Source organism: Pteropus vampyrus, unplaced genomic scaffold (genome assembly GCF_000151845.1).
Source record: "Pteropus vampyrus isolate Shadow unplaced genomic scaffold, Pvam_2.0 Scaffold50, whole genome shotgun sequence".
Lineage (NCBI taxonomy): Eukaryota > Metazoa > Chordata > Mammalia > Chiroptera > Pteropodidae > Pteropus > Pteropus vampyrus.
In genome coordinates, this window is record NW_011888831.1 from 5,784,909 (window position 1) to 5,803,491 (window position 18,583).

Genomic DNA, 18,583 nt, shown 5'->3' on the forward strand with positions numbered 1-18,583 from the left:
GATTAGTTTGTTCTTTTTGTTCCTTAAATTCCACATGTAAGTGAAACCATACAACTTCTAGAAGAAAACATAGGCATTAATCCCTCTGATATTGCTACTAGTAATTTCTTTTCAGACATATCTCCTCAGGCAAGGGAAACAAAAGGACAAATAAACAAATGGGACTACATCAAGCTAAAAAGTTTTTGCACAGCAAAGGAAACCATCAGCAAAATGAAAAGACAACCTACTGAATGGGAGAAAATATTCGTTTATGATACATCTGATAAGGGATTAATATCCAAAATATATAAAGAACTCATATAATTCAGCAACAACAACAAACAAATAATCCAATTAAAAAATGAATAGAAGACCTGAATAGATATTTCCTCGAAGAGGAAATAACATGATCAATAGACATAAGAAAACCATTTTTAATGTGGTTCTTCTGGGGTTCGTTGGGATATGTCTAAGACTTAATTTCTGTCTCTGGTAGATTAAATCTAGCTGGGAACACATTAGAGAAACATAAATGGCACTGGGATCAAATGTTAAATTTTATGGCAGAAATATTCAGACAGGGAGCAATTAGTGTGAGCTGAAGTAATTAGTGAAAACTTTCTGGAGGAGGAGCATCTTGCACTGAGATTTAAAGTGTGTGACTAGGATGGGGATCTGAGGAACAGAAGAGACAACAAAGTTATGAAGGCGACAACAGTGAGCTGAGTGTATTGAGCAGACGATAAGGTGGGACAGAGATAAGCCTGACTAGAGGGCAGGGTTCATGAATAATACACAACAATAAAGAACAAATTATTGATATTCACACCACCATTAATGTATCTCACAGCATTTTGTCAACAAAGGAAGCCAGATACAAAAGAGAGTATGCTGTATGATTCCATTTATATGCAGTTAAAAGAATAGGCAAAACTAATCAATGGTTATATTATCAAAATGGTGTTTACCTTGAGGAAAGTTTGTGTTATTGACTGCAAAGGGGTCAGGGTCCCTCTGGAGCCCTGGAAAAGTTCTGTATGTTAATCTAAATTATGGTTACATGGGTACATATATATGTAAAAATTGAGCTGTATATTTAAGATTAGTGTGCTTTACATATTTACTAAATACAATTTATGCCTACATAAAAAAGTTATAATAAATCAGGTCATGGAGTTTAGATTTGTTGTGGGAGGTGATAGGGAAGCATTAATGACACTTCAACAGTAAGGTGACTTGAAGAAAGTGGCAATTCTAAAATTATTCTGTAGTGATGTGGAGAATGGAACAATTTTAAGATCAGCTGTTATATCTAGGTCAGATATAGTTCTAGATGCTATAGGAGACATAAAATATCCAAGACCTGGTCCTTATCCTTACGAAGTTTATCATCTTTTGGAAAAACCAAGAAAGTTACAGTAAATGATAAATGCTTAATTCACCAAAGTCAGATCTGAATCCAAATCCTAATTCTGCCATTTATTGGCTTTGTGACTGTTTATTTCCTTGATCTTTGGTTTCTTTATCTACAAAAAGTGGGAATGATATCTACCACTTCTGTTAAGAGGAATAAGAAGTATTCAAAGATTTTGTATGGCACAGTACACATTCAGTAAATGTTACTTTTTTAAAAACCATATACCAATGGAGCAGTACTTTTTTTTTTTTGGACTGTATGCGACCTCAGTTTAGAGCATGGTTGTGCCATTTACTGGCTATGTGACCTTAAGTAGGTTCTTAATTTCTTTGAGTCTTGATCTCTTTTGAAAAGAAAAAAAGAAGGAGAAATTATACCTTAAGAGAGAGTTCTGAGAATTAAGTGAACTTAACAGATGTATAGTATCTAGCACAAAATAGGCACACTTAATAGATATGATTCATTTCTCTTGAATGTAATGGAGTTTTCAAATGTGTGGTACAAATCATGCAGGCAATAAGTGATGAATTTGGTTCACAGTGGTGACTGGGGCAGAGAAAGAAGAGGCAGATCATAGTGTTATATTTTTTAAAAGATAATAAATAGAAAATTTGATATAGAAGAAGAAGTACTTTCTGTACTCTTACTTTATCCAAGGGATGTCTCTGTATTTCTATTTCTGTCTTTCTATAAAATGAAAATTATAGTAAACGTATTCTTGGATTGTAATGATGCTAACTTAAAGGTATTGTGACATCATTAGAAAATATGTTATGGTCTCACAATACAAAAAATAGTACCTTACTACTAAAAGTTGTTCTTGTTTTTCTAATAATGCTTTTAACATGCAGTGTCATCCAAACTCCAGCTGAAAAGTTAATGACTTTTTTCTGAGTGGAGACCCCTGTCACAATCAAGTAAAACCTAGAAGACTAAAGGGAAGGAAATCCATTTATAAAATCTGACATTATTTGTCACTTGAAATATAATCAACAGAGCAGCAACCCAGGTCTTGTGTTTCAACAGTGAGCAGTTTCTTGGTTAAGGAAGTTTAATTTGCAGGGCAAATACTAAGCACTAAATATCAATATTTCAGAATTGTATTGTTCAGAGATTTATTTTAGGAACTCAGAAGTTGACAGATATCAAATCTGAACATCAACCTTCTAATTTTTGGAACAAGAATTGATTTCCTGTGAAGTTTCTGGCTTGGGTTTGGCCACTGATTTCTTGTATTTCCCAAGCTTGAGGAAAATGAAGAGGTGAATTATAATGCTTTCCCCTAGCCATCACTCATCTGTCCTCCTTTTTCCTTCTAGATACTCCGAGTAGTGTGCATCTGTATCGGGAACCCACCAGAGACATTCACCTGGGAGTATCGAGACAAAGATAAAAATTATCAGAAGATTGGTCCCATAACACCCTTGGAGTTTTACAGGGAACATGTCAAGCCACTCTTCAATGTGGAAGATAAGGTTGGAGACTGGCACTGGCAGCCACCGCCGTTTACTTTTAAATGCCCGTTGACTACAGGGAAGGGTATAAGATTCCTGGGTTAACATGCATGATCATCAAACTAGAAACTGAACACACTTTTTTCCCCTCTTCCTGTGAAGTGTTTTATGGACCTAAAAAAGTTGAACAAATCAGGATCCCCAGTGCTTCTCTTCAGAGACTTTTCTAATTGTAGGGCAGCAGCATTAGTTTAATTCCCACAGGCTCCCCTGATTTGAGCCCAGAATCATTCTCAGGTACAAAGACAATAAAAGTGTGTTGGGTGTTTCTTATTGTGGTTTCAGAGCATCTCTATTCTGCGCCCCTCCCTTTCCCCCGACTGCCAGGACTCTCATGAAAGGGAGCAGTGTCCCATCCTAGTTTTTCTTGCTCTCTTCAGGTCTTCTCCACTGCCTAGTGAGAAGACCAGAGCCCTTTTCTTTATTGTCATCTTGACACACTTATAAGCAAATGGCTTTGTTTTATGATTGGAATCCCAACTCTTTTTGAGATATTGCCAGGTGTTGAGCCTGTTTGTAATTTGAGAGCAGGGACGTTGTAGTGATGGGATCTCCATCTTGCCTTACTAAGTGCATGCAATTCTTCAGAATTAGTTTGGGGGCGATTCTTGCCAGTAGGAAAGATGCAGCTCCCAAATGTATCCCTTGCACTAATTAGAATATGCAAGGACTTCTCTCACTGACTTTGCCACCTTTTGTTTCTTTGTTATTTAACAATGTGTTTATAATGCTTATTCTTGGAGGCAGAGGTGATGAGCTTTAATGCAGACATGTGAACTTAGAGGAGAGGTGTGTATTTTGCTTGATATTCCTGGTTTTATGTTCTAATCAACATGTTATTGATCTCAATAGATTTGTTTAGTGAATGACCCTCGGCCCCAGCACAAGTACAACAGACTTTACACAGTGGACTACTTAAGCAATATGGTTGGAGGGAGAAAAACTCTATATAACAACCAGCCTATTGACTTCTTGAAAAAGATGGTTGCTGCCTCCATCAAAGATGGAGAGGTTGGTATTTTTTCTGTCTTCTGCATTGGGGTTAAAACCTCTTCTTCCACTTCTTTGATATAATAGAAAGTTAGGACTTATGCTGACTTTATTTCTTCCTCTTTGTTTCTAGGCTGTGTGGTTTGGCTGTGATGTTGGAAAACACTTCAATGGCAAGCTGGGCCTCAGTGACATGAATGTGTGAGTACAAGAAATTTAAAAAAGAAAGTCATTTGTGGTTTGTTGCAGTTGGAGTTCATCCTTGGTATGAAATGACTCAGCTGAGGTTCACCCAAAGAGTAAAGTTGGCCTGAGGGTGGGTCTCTTTGTTTCCATCTTGTAGAGTTTGAGGACTCATAGTAGAAATGCTACTTGTTTATATGCACTAACCTAGGAAGTCAAGATTATACTTTGTGTCTCAGTTGAAATTGTTGGACGTGCCTAAAAAGCCATAGTATATGAGAAAGGCACTTTAAAAAAAATAATTGATTGTTATGTAAATCTGCTCAGCACATTTAGGAATGTAATGAAAGGTTTTCCAGACCTCTTGTTTGCTATTTGAGCCATCTAAACTACTCTTACTTTGATCCCCTCTGTATTTTGTCTTTACGACAACTAAGACTAATTTACATACATACTTTAAAGCATTCCTACTGGTTGTTCATGAAAATGAAGGTTCATTTGTGAACTAAATCATACAAGATTTCTTGACTGTTAAAAGATACTACTTTAGGGTTATTTATAGGAAGTTGAGTAACTCGATAGTTAATAAGAGAAAAGAAATCTACTAGAAGAGAATTAATGATTTTCTTAACTTTGAAAATATTCTCCAATATTTTTGACATTATTTATTTAAATTTCACAATCAGCAGTGGTCTAAATGAATTTAGAAACCGGATGGTTCTACCACTGTAAAAGAGACCATTTTTGAAAGAAGTTACTTCAAAAGCTTTTTAAAAGTTTTCTTGCCAAATTGATAGTGCTGCAAGCCCATCTTGTCAGCTTTTTGACATGGGGACTTTATGTTTAATTGCTTCATGTTTTCTTGAGTACTTTTTTGACACAGTAGAGACTGGAATCCCATTGAGAGACTAAATTCTGCATGTACCCAGTTCTCTGAAGAGCTACAACACACATTTATTTGGAGCTATTGGGCCCCTTCAGTTCCGTTTCTTTTACAACCAAAAGCTAGCTTTCCCCTTGATTGTATTCTCTTTATTCTGTACTGTCATTTTTTTACAGCTATGACCATGAGTTAGTGTTTGGAGTCTCCTTGAAGAACATGAATAAAGCTGAGAGATTGACTTTTGGTGAGTCACTTATGACCCACGCCATGACCTTCACTGCTGTCTCAGAAAAGGTATGACCTCAGCATGCCTACTACAGTATTTTCACAGATGGACCTACATTTTTCTTCAGACTGTTTATCCAACAGAGCTTCATTTATAGAGTATATGATTTCTGTTAAAAGTTAGTTTCCAAGTAAGACATTGTACTCGTGTCACAATGGGTTTGGCTGCATACTCAGAGGCAATAAAAATAGGAGATTTCCATGAGGAACAAAATTTGGGTCAGCAGGGAGTAAGAAGTAACTGCTTTTCTGTAACTTCGGAAGTTCTTAGTGTGAAAAGAGGTCAGCAAGGGAACCTGGGAGAAGATAACGTCTATTGAATAAGGAATTTACATGTGCCCTGAAAGTCTTCATATCTTGATGACTTATGTTCAGACTTACCTTCCTTTCATTTGTCATTCAGATTCTTCTGCAATAGAATGTCAGTAACAGTAATTTGTGGACTCTATGCCCATTACGAGATTTATGCAGAACTTCAGGAAATTGGATGTAAAGTATTTTGAATTTCCTGTGAAATACTCTGAGTAATAACACTACTATTTCCAGGACACAATTTGTTGGAAACAACTGAAATTTTATCTTTCACACATAAGCTTCCCCATTTCTAGGCTATAAAAGGGATATTTTACACCTGTGCTCAGGAATCATAGGAAGAAAAGACCTTAGGCTCCTTAAGCAGAAATGTTCTTTTTCTAACCTATCTAATACTAGAAGGAAAGTTACAGAATAACTACCGTGACATTAGAAGCATAACATTAGAAGGAACTTTTCATAAAACACTGTAAATAGTAAAATATTAAAGGAAATAAAATAGAATAAAATACTACCAAAATAAATTATTCATATGTATATGTTTGGACCTGCTATATTATAAAATTCAGTGGATTTATAACTAAAGCTCTATAAATTAAAATTAAACTTTAAAGTTATTTAGAGGACTATTAAGAAACAAACCTAAAGTTATTATAATTTCTAAGAAAGGTTGGACTTTTATCATTTTTCATCTCTGTTAGAGAGTATTCTTATTTTTCAGAAGTAGAAATCATAGATACCATATCATTTTCTCAGGAACTTTCAGTCTTTGATTGGTGTGGTTTATTAATGTGCCATTTCTTCCTCAAGGGAATGGAGTTACCATACATGTTAATAATATAAAATAATTTATATTATCATAACTAGAATTTTACATTGAGATTTTTCTCCCTCCAATTTGAATTTTTGACCACTAAAACTAATTTGCATTGTATTTGCATGTTAATGCAGAGATAAATGCTAGTAGCTATACTCTAGGATATTCTTTTCTTGTTGCTGATTTCTTAGAATCCCTATGAGGGAGGTCCAAGTCTTTTTCTATATTTGTAGGTGACACAGAGAACATCTTGTTCTAGGTCATGCAAAATTCATTGGCAAAGTAAAGAAAAGGAAACGTTTTCAGATTTATAACAAATGGTGGAGATTCTAGCAGTGGAAAGTAAAGATGGACTATAATGGATAGAGCAGAAAACCAAAACAGACATTTAATAGGCTAGCATTGGAATGTATAGTTTGATGATGTAGTTTTGAAGATTCCTGGGGCTAAGATTAAGGAGTATTGCAGATAAGAATGTTTGAAACTTGTAGGTTTTTTGTTTTTTTTTTTGAGACTGAAAATTACTGAGATCCAAGAAAACTGCCAAGAGTAGAGTCAAATCCCATGTAAGTGAGACTCATGCAGTTATATATAAGTGGGAGTTGACAGATGAAATCATTAGGAGATAATACAGGAGCCAGCTCTCTTCTCACGCTACAAAGATTTAAGTTGTTTTGACATCAGCAAATGCCCCGGGTAGACATGAAAGAGGAAAGTCTTTCCCCAAATGGAGCCGCCTTCTTGTCCCTCTCTGCATCACTGTAGTAAAGACTATAAATGAAGGTTTTCATCATGTATATCATTGTTCCTTTAAGAAGATGAAAATTGAGCTTATTAATAAAGATAGAAGCGAGAAAGCAGTAGTACTACTTAAGTTTTGTTTTATGAAAATAGTCTTTTTACTTTTGCTTTGCTGTTCAATCTCTATTGTATTAAATTCAGTATTAGTGTAACTGAATCAGTAGGAGAACACATTTGGAGAGTATCATTACTTGGTTCTCCTAAGTAGGATATTAGGCAATGTGATGAGAATTTTTTTTTTTTCTAAACTGACTAGATCTTAGAATCATTTCTAAAACAAATACAATGGAATGCCTTTGCAAAGAATGCTGATCGATTACAAGCAAGAGCCACTGGCTTTCAGATGCTGTTCACTGCTTTTGGTAATTTAACATTTTGTTTTTGTTAGCCAAGTAGCATTTTAATATGCTTATTTTCTGTATAAAATACAATGTAAAGGAGAAAATAGTATGTATTGGTTTGATTGTTTATTACATTTTTACCCCAAGAGATTCAAACTCTACTTTAGAGTATCTCTTTAGTTATAGTAGGAAATACATGGTCCTGATCCTGTGTATCATGTCTGTATAGAGAAAGCTATTTCTTCTGAGTGGCTGACAAAGAGTTAAAATTACATGACACCTCACCAAAAGGGATCTAGTTTCAGACTATGCACTGTTATCCACTCTTTTTTTGCAGGATGATCAGGATGGTATATTCCTGAAATGGAGAGTGGAGAATTCATGGGGTGAAGACCATGGCCACAAAGGTGAGATTAATATGGTAATACTAACTCAGGGGGACTGGAGTCTACTTTACTTTCTGCTTCCTAGGCAATATGGGTATAAAGCTGCCCTGGTGTGGAGCATTTTTCAATAATTTGTCCTTTTGGATAGACTATTTTAGAGAAAAATCTGAGGATCTAGTTTACCTCCAGGATTTCTATGACCAGCATGGCATGCTGGAACCCTGCAAGTTGACTCTGAGACCAATATATGTTGGCATTTGTCCCAGACCATGCTGACCCTGCTAGACCTCTTTGTACCATTCAGTTTGGCCAATGAGAAGGTTGAGTGCCCTTTGCCAGAACATTTGCTGTATATATAGTATTTGGCACATTTTCATCTACTGCACTAACTCCCTAGAAAGTCAGAGCCTTCTGAGTGGGAGAATGGGCTTGGCAAGAAACTTTAGGTATTTATTGGAGACTCTAGAAGTTGTGAAGTCTAAAGAGAAAAATGACACTTTGGTTACTGCTTAAAGCTGTTTTATTCTGACAAATCAAAACCCAGGCAGAAATTATAAGAAAATTATAATAATTAGACTAAAAAAAACCCCACAGGTAATATATAAGTGATAGAAAAATTAAAAATATAGGTAAGCAAAAAGAAAATTAAAATCTCTAATAATCTTACCACCCAGGGATCATCATTGATTAACAGTTTAGGGTATTTTCTTGCAAATTTTTGAGACCATATTTTTAAAGACTATTTTTCGCAGTAGATAAAAGCCTTTTAAGGAGCTTTTATGCTCTAATTTTTAGGATTTCAAACGAAAAGTGATGACAGCTATAGAGTATTACGTATGTGAGCATGTATTTGCTTGTGTGTAATGTGCTGGTGTCAGCTCTTCCAGATTTCATAGCCTTACTTTTAGCTAATGGATGCTAGCTAGGAAAAACACATTAACCTCAGCTTACTAGACTCGATAGAAGACTCAGAGGAAGTAGGTAGGAAAACCAGTGAGATACCCAGAAACTTAGAATCAGACTTCAGCATACATCTCACCCAAGCAGAAATCAGCCAAAATTTTCTTAGAGCAAGATAGACAGAGACAGAGAAATAAAATAGAGATCTCAATTATTTGCCTAGTGCCTCCCTTTATGTTTAGAATAGCGGTTTTCCAACTATTCCTCAAAGCCCTGGGATTTACAAGGGTAAAAGTTGGAGGAAGAAGGATATGGAGGTTTAGAATTAAGCAGTTGGGGCTTCAGTTGTTTATATTTGAAAATTTCTGTCTTAAAAGAGCCCATTAACCTTAGTTTTGAACTTGACAGGACTTGAGTATGCTGCGATTGAGCAGCACAGGTTGGTATATAATGGCCAAAACCTGAAAGCCATCTAACTTGTCGTTCCAAGTCTTTTCATCTCCCCATGGAATGATCTTCGGTGGGTTTTGGGTAACTTTCTCTGGGATCTGCTGTGAAACTCAGCAGCTCATTGTTTATATGTAAACAGATATAAGTGCTGTTAGTACATTTCTGTTCATCATAGGATAGTTGCATGTCCTCCTGTGATTCTTGTTAGTTTTGTGATTATGTGGTGCTTATTAAATTACTATTATGAATTAAAGTGCAACATATTTTTTAATTGGTGATTTCTTACAAGACAAATTTCATTTTCAGACAAATACACATCGGAATCAGGTGGAGAGGGATATAAACCTTAACAAAGCTAGCAGAAAGATTAAAAATAAATCACAATTCAGTTAAATTGTAAATTGGTGACAATTAAGTGGATGCAAGGGAATAGCTTGTTTTAAATTGGAAGGATTTGATATTTATAACATTTTAAAACATAATATATTGCCTCAGATGAACCTCTGTAGCTTCTCTTTCATTTTTGGTCTAATTTGATTCCTGTGGTTGGGTTTGTTATCATAAAGGTTAATGTCTAAGAAAAGAACTAAAGTTATGGTTTGTTTAGATGATCCTGGATCTTTTGGCTTGCTTTTGTGATTTTTTTTTTTAATCTTTAACAGTCACTGAGTTTGTAGATAGTAGCGATAACCATTTGAGAGAGAATAAACACTTTTAAAGTCAGGCAAATGCTCTGTGTTTTGGGTAGAATAAATCATTGTCTATTACTTTGAACCTAAGTACTTGCTCTTAAAGAGGATTCTGGGCCACTTTGCAATTTTTTTTCCATTCAACTGTACCTCATTACTCCTACTCAATAAAAGTTTTGCCTTTGCTGACTTACTCATTCTGTTATTACAGTCATCCCTCTGTGTCCATGGGGGATTGGTTCCAGGACCCTGTGGATACAAAAATCCACAGATGTGCAAGTCAGATTAAGGGCACCCTTATAGAAAATGGTGTAGTATTCGCACACAACCTACATACATCCTTCCATAGGCTTTAAATCATATCTAGATTAATTATATATCTGATACAGTGTAAATGCTTTATAAATAAATGTTATGCTCTGTTACTTAGGAAGATAATTACAAGGAAAAAAGTGTGCATGTTCAGTACAAATGCACCCATTGTAGGCCTAACTACATAGTTAATACACATCAGCAATAACATAACTTTTTTTTCCCAAATATTTTCCATCTACAGTTGGTTGAATCCATGGATGTGGAATGTGCAGATAAAGAAGGCTGACTGTATGATGAGAAAACTGAGGTCTTGATTCCTATGATCTGCCTGTAATCCTTCTTAGTAAAACCTACAGCTATCCAGTTAAGATTAAAGTAACTTTTTTGTTGTTCTGAATAACTGAAATGCCTGAGATTATACAGAGCAAAGCATTTCAGTAGAGAGCCAAAAGATAAGGAATTGAACCAAGTGAGGGTAGGGAATAGTTCATTCAGAGCCAAAATAAATTATTCTTATGTATTTCTTGGTAATGAAGACTTAACAGGAAGGAAGGAAAGAAAACATGATCTAATTTAATTGGCACACTTGGCCTGACCTTAGGAGAGTACGTAGTATGTTGTTATGCTGGTGATGTGTGTTTACCCCAGCAGGGCCCTCTTGTCTGTTATCTTGGTGGGTATTGGCTGGCATATCTGAAGCAGAACCTCTTTGCTCTCTCGGGAGACATGACAATCATAAACATCATTGCTGGGATTTGGTTTCTGGAGATAACATTGTTAACAGTTTGTTAACTATTCTCTTTGGGATTTCTGCCTGTTAAGATTGATGGTTTCTGAAAAAGCAGTGTTGATAATACAGCTGGAGGTAAAGAGAGCAGAGATACCTGGGCAGGTTGCCCTTGACCTCTGCCCAGTCCTGGCTTTAGTCTTTCCCATTGGTCACGTTCATGGTCCTTCCTGTCCAGAGACTATTAAGTAAATCAGAAAACCCAGCTGTTGCACAACATGGACAGAGGTTCCTTCTCATCACAAGAGACATAAAAGAAGAAATTAATTCTTGTCTTACTGGGCCTGCTTGAATACCTCATGCTGGTGAATTTTAGTTCTTAGTTAGCTGGACTGAAAATTAGCTGCATATCTAACATGTTGTATAAACAACATGGCTTTCTTTTTCCCCCTGCTTCTGGAAGTACTTGACTATGCATTTTGTACCTTGTTTATGGATCACGTCAGAAATGGATTTCACAGTTGGATGAAGGAACAAACTTTAGAACTTGGTACATTTTAAAAAGTTGATAGGCTTGTTAGAGTAAATAGTTTGTAAAATTTCATCTGAAAAGAACTTAATCTTTAAGCCAAGGTGACCCTAGTCTGATACTAGAGACTATTTTCTTAACCACTAAAAGATGCTCAGCTTCTCTGTTCTAGTAGTATCTAGTCCACTCATGGAAATCACATAATTCATGATCTTTGGTGACCAGAAACTAGTGGCTAAGGGGACACAAAACCATATAAAGGATCTGAAGATATGTAAATGTCCAATGTCAGGAGAAAAGGCTCTTAAAACACCATTTTGAAAAGCTGGAAATATGAATAAGGAGGGAGGGATGGACACCCTGTGAGAGCTTGTGTCCAAAGTTGGCACATTGTGTGTTGGACAACTAAAGACTAGGTAATGACTGAAAATTTCCCAGAATTCTTTTGCACATGCTGCTTTATAATATGTTTTGTTGTTATTGTTTCCTTAACTTTTTATCATGGGCAATCTCAAGCATATATAAACTTAACCAAATAGTAGTAAGGACAACCCCTCTCACCCCCACCCCGCACACACACAGTGTGCCCATCACTCGGCTTTAATAGTTATCAACATTCTGCCATGCATATAACAAAGTGTTTTAGGTAGTCAGTAAATTAAATTCTTGGATGGTCTTCCTAATGAACCAGTCTTTTTATAGTACTTCTTTATGATTGGTTCACTTAGTCGTGAGATACGGTGTTCCAGTCCTAAAGGTTGGTACAGCAGAGCTCCGAACATAGAATTATCATAACGTCGTTCTTAATGCCTGTTTAGTCTAGTTTCTTAATATGATAATAAAACTTTTAAGTGAGAGTAGGGGGAATATTATCCTCTAATTCTTCAATGGTCACTAAAGGAAAAACTATCTTTTTAAAAATTCTGTCTCTCCAGATTTTCATTTTGAACCAAGATTAGCATTTCATTTTTCAAATCGCTTGTGTGCCTTTCAGATACATGAACATTTGATATCGTTTTGAACCCACATTCTTCATCTTTTTCTATAAATAAGTTTCTCTGTTCCTGATTTCATCCTAGTAAATTTTCCAGACTTTCTCCTAAAACGGAGTCTCTCGATGACTTCAGTTAAAGAGACTTTAGCATATTACATATTAATCTGGAAAGAAACTTATGTGGTTGATTCATATTATATCTGAACTTCTACTGCTTCCTGAAAACCAATAGTATGGCCTTTAATTGCCTCACTAGCCAAATTAACCCATGTGATTTTAGAGACAGTATGTCCCCAGCGAGGTACAAAACTCATCATATCCTTCATATAATGTTATATTGTAGAACCAGGAGAGACAGTTAATACTTTTTTGATTGTAGATCTTGGACAGTAATTTAACTCTTCATGGTTTCACATTTCTCTATCAGTAACATGGATAATGACTGTTTTTTTATGAGGTCCTACAGTTTCTCTCACACACGTGCTTTTGCTCTCTCCTCCCCCCATACATATATACATATGTATGTAAATATGTAAATATATGTATACAAACAAATACATATGTATTTATCCATCAAATGAAATAATGTATGAAAGCAGTTTTCAAACGGTACTATTATGTAACTCTAAAGAGTTTAAGGAATATTCCATATATCTGTCAGAGATACTCAGGATGTATAGTTCGTAGCATCTTGTTGCTTCATAAGAATTCAAAGTTTGCTAATGTCTTTGTGTTTTTCTTCATGGCATCAATGTAGAGTAACTCAGGATATGAACATGGGTGATTATGCCCATGTTTTATGTGGGAGAAAAAACTGAAACTTATTGAGAGGTTTTGACTTATTCAATTGCACAGTGTCAGAGATAGAATTGGGATTCAGATTTCTTAATTTCAATAGGCAGCTTCCCTAAAAATGTATGTTACCAATAAAAGATACCTGATTATTTGCAGATCTGTTTGAGATTGTTTTAGATTTCTAGCACAAATAATGTAAATTATAGACAACAATGAGCTGAACTTGCTGAAACAAGAGAAAATTATATGAGCTAAAAACAGAGGCTTCTGATTTCCTGAAAAGAGGCAAGATACAAATTTGTTATGTCATCTCAGGGTTTTCCTGTCTCTACAGGCTTGGGAAAAGTGCTGCTACCATCAAATGCGGGTATCTGAGTTCTTGTAGAGGGACTTCTCACCCTCCATTTTTATTAACTAAACAGCATGCGTGACCGGGCTAAAGATAGTACATTCGAGTGAAACAGAGGAAGCATGTACTTTCCGATTGACTGCTGCTTTCTTATCAAAGTGTGTGACTAGAAGAGGCTACCATTTGTGCGAGGGGACAAAGTATGGGACAGAGGTTCCTAACATGCAACCAGGCATCAGTTTCAGGGAGAAATCACCTCATATTTAGTACAGATTTTTGTGTGTATGTTTGCTTTTTCCTGTAGATAGGATCTATTATTTTCACCAGATTGTCTCCAAGGTACGTTTACGTTGGTTTGAGAAGGATAAAGTTAAAGCACAGAACCTGGGGCCAGACTGCCTGTGTGTGCATCCTGGCAACCCTACCTTTTGTCTGTGTATTTCACCTTTTGTCATGGCATTTAACCTGTTAAGCCTTAGGTTCTTCAACTATAAAATGGGGAAAATAATTGTACCTACCTCAGTTATTGTGATAGTTGTGCCAGGCATATAAGAAATACTCAAAAATATTAGCTATCATTGTTACTGTTGTTAATGTTATCTGTAGGTGAATGAGGGCAGGGAAGCTAAAAGATGCTCAGCTTCTCTGTTCTAGTAGTATCTAGTCCACTCATGGAAATCACATAATTCATGATCTTTGGTGACCAGAAACTAGTGGCTAAGGGGACACAAAACCATATAAAGGATCTGAAGATATGTAAATGTCCAATGTCAGGAGAAAAGGCTCTTAAAACACCATTTTGAAAAGCTGGAAATATGAATAAGGAGGGAGGGATGGACACCCTGTGAGAGCTTGTGTCCAAAGTTGGCACATTGTGTGTTGGACAACTAAAGACTAGGTAATGACTGAAAATTTCCCAGAATTCTTTTGCACATGCTGCTTTATAATATGTTTTGTTGTTATTGTTTCCTTAACTTTTTATCATGGGCAATCTCAAGCATATATAAACTTAACCAAATAGTAGTAAGGACAACCCCTCTCACCCCCACCCCGCACACACACAGTGTGCCCATCACTCGGCTTTAATAGTTATCAACATTCTGCCATGCATATAACAAAGTGTTTTAGGTAGTCAGTAAATTAAATTCTTGGATGGTCTTCCTAATGAACCAGTCTTTTTATAGTACTTCTTTATGATTGGTTCACTTAGTCGTGAGATACGGTGTTCCAGTCCTAAAGGTTGGTACAGCAGAGCTCCGAACATAGAATTATCATAACGTCGTTCTTAATGCCTGTTTAGTCTAGTTTCTTAATATGATAATAAAACTTTTAAGTGAGAGTAGGGGGAATATTATCCTCTAATTCTTCAATGGTCACTAAAGGAAAAACTATCTTTTTAAAAATTCTGTCTCTCCAGATTTTCATTTTGAACCAAGATTAGCATTTCATTTTTCAAATCGCTTGTGTGCCTTTCAGATACATGAACATTTGATATCGTTTTGAACCCACATTCTTCATCTTTTTCTATAAATAAGTTTCTCTGTTCCTGATTTCATCCTAGTAAATTTTCCAGACTTTCTCCTAAAACGGAGTCTCTCGATGACTTCAGTTAAAGAGACTTTAGCATATTACATATTAATCTGGAAAGAAACTTATGTGGTTGATTCATATTATATCTGAACTTCTACTGCTTCCTGAAAACCAATAGTATGGCCTTTAATTGCCTCACTAGCCAAATTAACCCATGTGATTTTAGAGACAGTATGTCCCCAGCGAGGTACAAAACTCATCATATCCTTCATATAATGTTATATTGTAGAACCAGGAGAGACAGTTAATACTTTTTTGATTGTAGATCTTGGACAGTAATTTAACTCTTCATGGTTTCACATTTCTCTATCAGTAACATGGATAATGACTGTTTTTTTATGAGGTCCTACAGTTTCTCTCACACACGTGCTTTTGCTCTCTCCTCCCCCCATACATATATACATATGTATGTAAATATGTAAATATATGTATACAAACAAATACATATGTATTTATCCATCAAATGAAATAATGTATGAAAGCAGTTTTCAAACTGTACTATTATGTAACTCTAAAGAGTTTAAGGAATATTCCATATATCTATCAGAGATACTCAGGATGTATAGTTCGTAGCATCTTGTTGCTTCATAAGAATTCAAAGTTTGCTAATGTCTTTGTGTTTTTCTTCATGGCATCAATGTAGAGTAACTCAGGATATGAACATGGGTGATTATGCCCATGTTTTATGTGGGAGAAAAAACTGAAACTTATTGAGAGGTTTTGACTTATTCAATTGCACAGTGTCAGAGATAGAATTGGGATTCAGATTTCTTAATTTCAATAGGCAGCTTCCCTAAAAATGTATGTTACCAATAAAAGATACCTGATTATTTGCAGATCTGTTTGAGATTGTTTTAGATTTCTAGCACAAATAATGTAAATTATAGACAACAATGAGCTGAACTTGCTGAAACAAGAGAAAATTATATGAGCTAAAAACAGAGGCTTCTGATTTCCTGAAAAGAGGCAAGATACAAATTTGTTATGTCATCTCAGGGTTTTCCTGTCTCTACAGGCTTGGGAAAAGTGCTGCTACCATCAAATGCGGGTGTCTGAGTTCTTGTAGAGGGACTTCTCACCCTCCATTTTTATTAACTAAACAGCATGCATGACCAGGCTAAAGATAGTACATTCGAGTGAAACAGAGGAAGCATGTACTTTCCGATTGACTGCTGCTTTCTTATCAAAGTGTGTGACTAGAAGAGGCTACCATTTGTGCGAGGGGACAAACTATGGGACAGAGGTTCCTAACATGCAACCAGGCATCAGTTTCAGGGAGAAATCACCTCATATTTAGTACAGATTTTTGTGTGTATGTTTGCTTTTTCCTGTCGATAGGATCTATTATTTTCACCAGATTGTCTCCAAGGTACGTTTACGTTGGTTTGAGAAGGATAAAGTTAAAGCACAGAACCTGGGGCCAGACTGCCTGTGTGTGCATCCTGGCAACCCTACCTTTTGTCTGTGTATTTCACCTTTTGTCATGGCATTTAACCTGTTAAGCCTTAGGTTCTTCAACTATAAAATGGGGAAAATAATTGTACCTACCTCAGTTATTGTGATAGTTGTGCCAGGCATATAAGAAATACTCAAAAATATTAGCTATCATTGTTACTGTTGTTAATGTTATCTGTAGGTGAATGAGGGCAGGGAAGCAAGAACATAAGCCTCCTTAACCTTTCCCTTCTAGAGGAGGGCTGTCTAACTTGCCCATGGTTCTAGCTTTAGATCTCTAAGAATTCAGGATTGCACCCCAGTGCAACCAACCATTGTGCTATATCACCAGTTTACGGGATGGATGGCTCATCATGTGGCCTTAGTTTCGTGAGAGAGAGCAGTTCAGGTGAATAAACCTAGTGCTGAGAGAAAACCATTAGCAATAGCATCACCTCACATTTATTGATGGGATGCAGGGGACCATGCACAGACCATGGTGAAATGAATGTCTTTCTCTCTCAGAGGAATTTAGACTTACTCATCAGGGACACAGAAAGGAATTTGAAGAGGGCTGTGATGTGACAGAGTGACATTCATGGTGTGCTCCTCAGACTGTAAGATATGAGATAAGTAGACTGAGAAAAGCAAGAAAAGAGATGAATTCTCCAAGAAGGCAGATGACGAAAAGGAAGAACCAGGAAGGGCTCAGTGGGGAGATAATAGGAAGACATTGAGGCCGAGGTTATTGGAACAGGTAAGGAGTTAGAAGCCAACAGACTTGATGATATCAGGGAGAACTTGGTAGAAAACAGTACTACAGCAGAGCAGTCAAAAAAATGAGTCAAGGAAAAGGCTTTGGACTTTAAGGCAGTTTTTGAAAACTTGAGGATGTGGGGGTGGAAGCCCAGTGGTCCTATTATGCCACATCAGCAACATTTTAGTACTTAATTCCTTCAGATGCTAGGTGCAGTGTGTGTGGGGGGTGCGGTTTGAAGCTGGGCTAATTGAAACTGTAAATCTTGCTCCCTAAGGTATTAGTAATTTATTATAAAAACATGTAAAAACAATTATTATAAAAACAAGTATAAAAACACAAACACAAGAATAAGTAAAAATATAGCTTATAAACTGCAAAGGAGATGGTGAGGGATTGGAAAGGCTGAGTGAAGGCTCCTTAGCTATTCTTGAGGGGTGAGTGGAGTTTGAGGAAAGATGGTAGAGTGTGGCTTTTTTTGGAAAGGAAGTAGGAGGCCAGCCAGGGAAACAGTAGCTCTTAGCATGTGGAGCATTCTTTGGGCAGGTCTGAGGGGTGGGGCCAAGAAATAATGTGACCTGCCGTCAATGGAGCTTTTGAGGAATGATCAAAAAGCAGACTTTGGCTGAAACAAGGTAGTGAAAGTTGGGATCACTGAGTTTCCAACGGAAAACAGACCCTTGGATGACATCTAAATGTGTGTTTTCTTCCGTCCAACAGCGAAATCCTGGCAGAATTGTGTGTGTGCTCTCAGACTTGCCTGGATTGTTCTCAGTGGTTCAGTGAAAGGGGAAACCAGACTGGATGGTGTGTGGCCTTCTCTCCCCAGCCCACAGGTGGACAGGCTTCTTCTGGACTCTTTTGCAAAGGGTACTTCCTCAGGAAGTGTGGACTTCTGCTGACTCAGCTTTGTTGTGGTTTCATGGTTTAACAACCCACAAACCAAAACAATGCTCTTTCCCTACCATACTTTTCGCTCTGCTTTTTTTCTGGTATATTTATCAGGGAAATGGTATCTTCTCTAGCTTTTGTTTCTGAAAGAGGCCACAGTTAATATCCAGCTATGAGGGTATTCCTTCTCTTATCAGCAAAAGGTTCAGGAGCATGAATAGCCGGACTTTTATGTTTACTCTAGAGGAAAAA

At 36.5% G+C, this 18,583-nt stretch overlaps 1 protein-coding gene across 2 annotated transcripts in view; it reads left to right on the forward strand.

Moving 5' to 3' along the window:
* The window catches only part of BLMH (bleomycin hydrolase), a 44,568-nt gene that overhangs the window by 18,898 nt on the left and 7,087 nt on the right, over nt 1–18,583 (forward strand). For both annotated transcript variants that reach the window (XM_023530546.1, XM_011359909.2), the window contains exons 7-11: nt 2,719–2,874; nt 3,766–3,924; nt 4,037–4,104; nt 5,146–5,263; nt 7,863–7,932. In XM_023530546.1, coding sequence (XP_023386314.1) covers nt 2,719–2,874; nt 3,766–3,924; nt 4,037–4,104; nt 5,146–5,263; nt 7,863–7,932 — 571 coding nt within the window. The remainder of the gene's footprint in view (nt 1–2,718; nt 2,875–3,765; nt 3,925–4,036; nt 4,105–5,145; nt 5,264–7,862; nt 7,933–18,583) is intronic.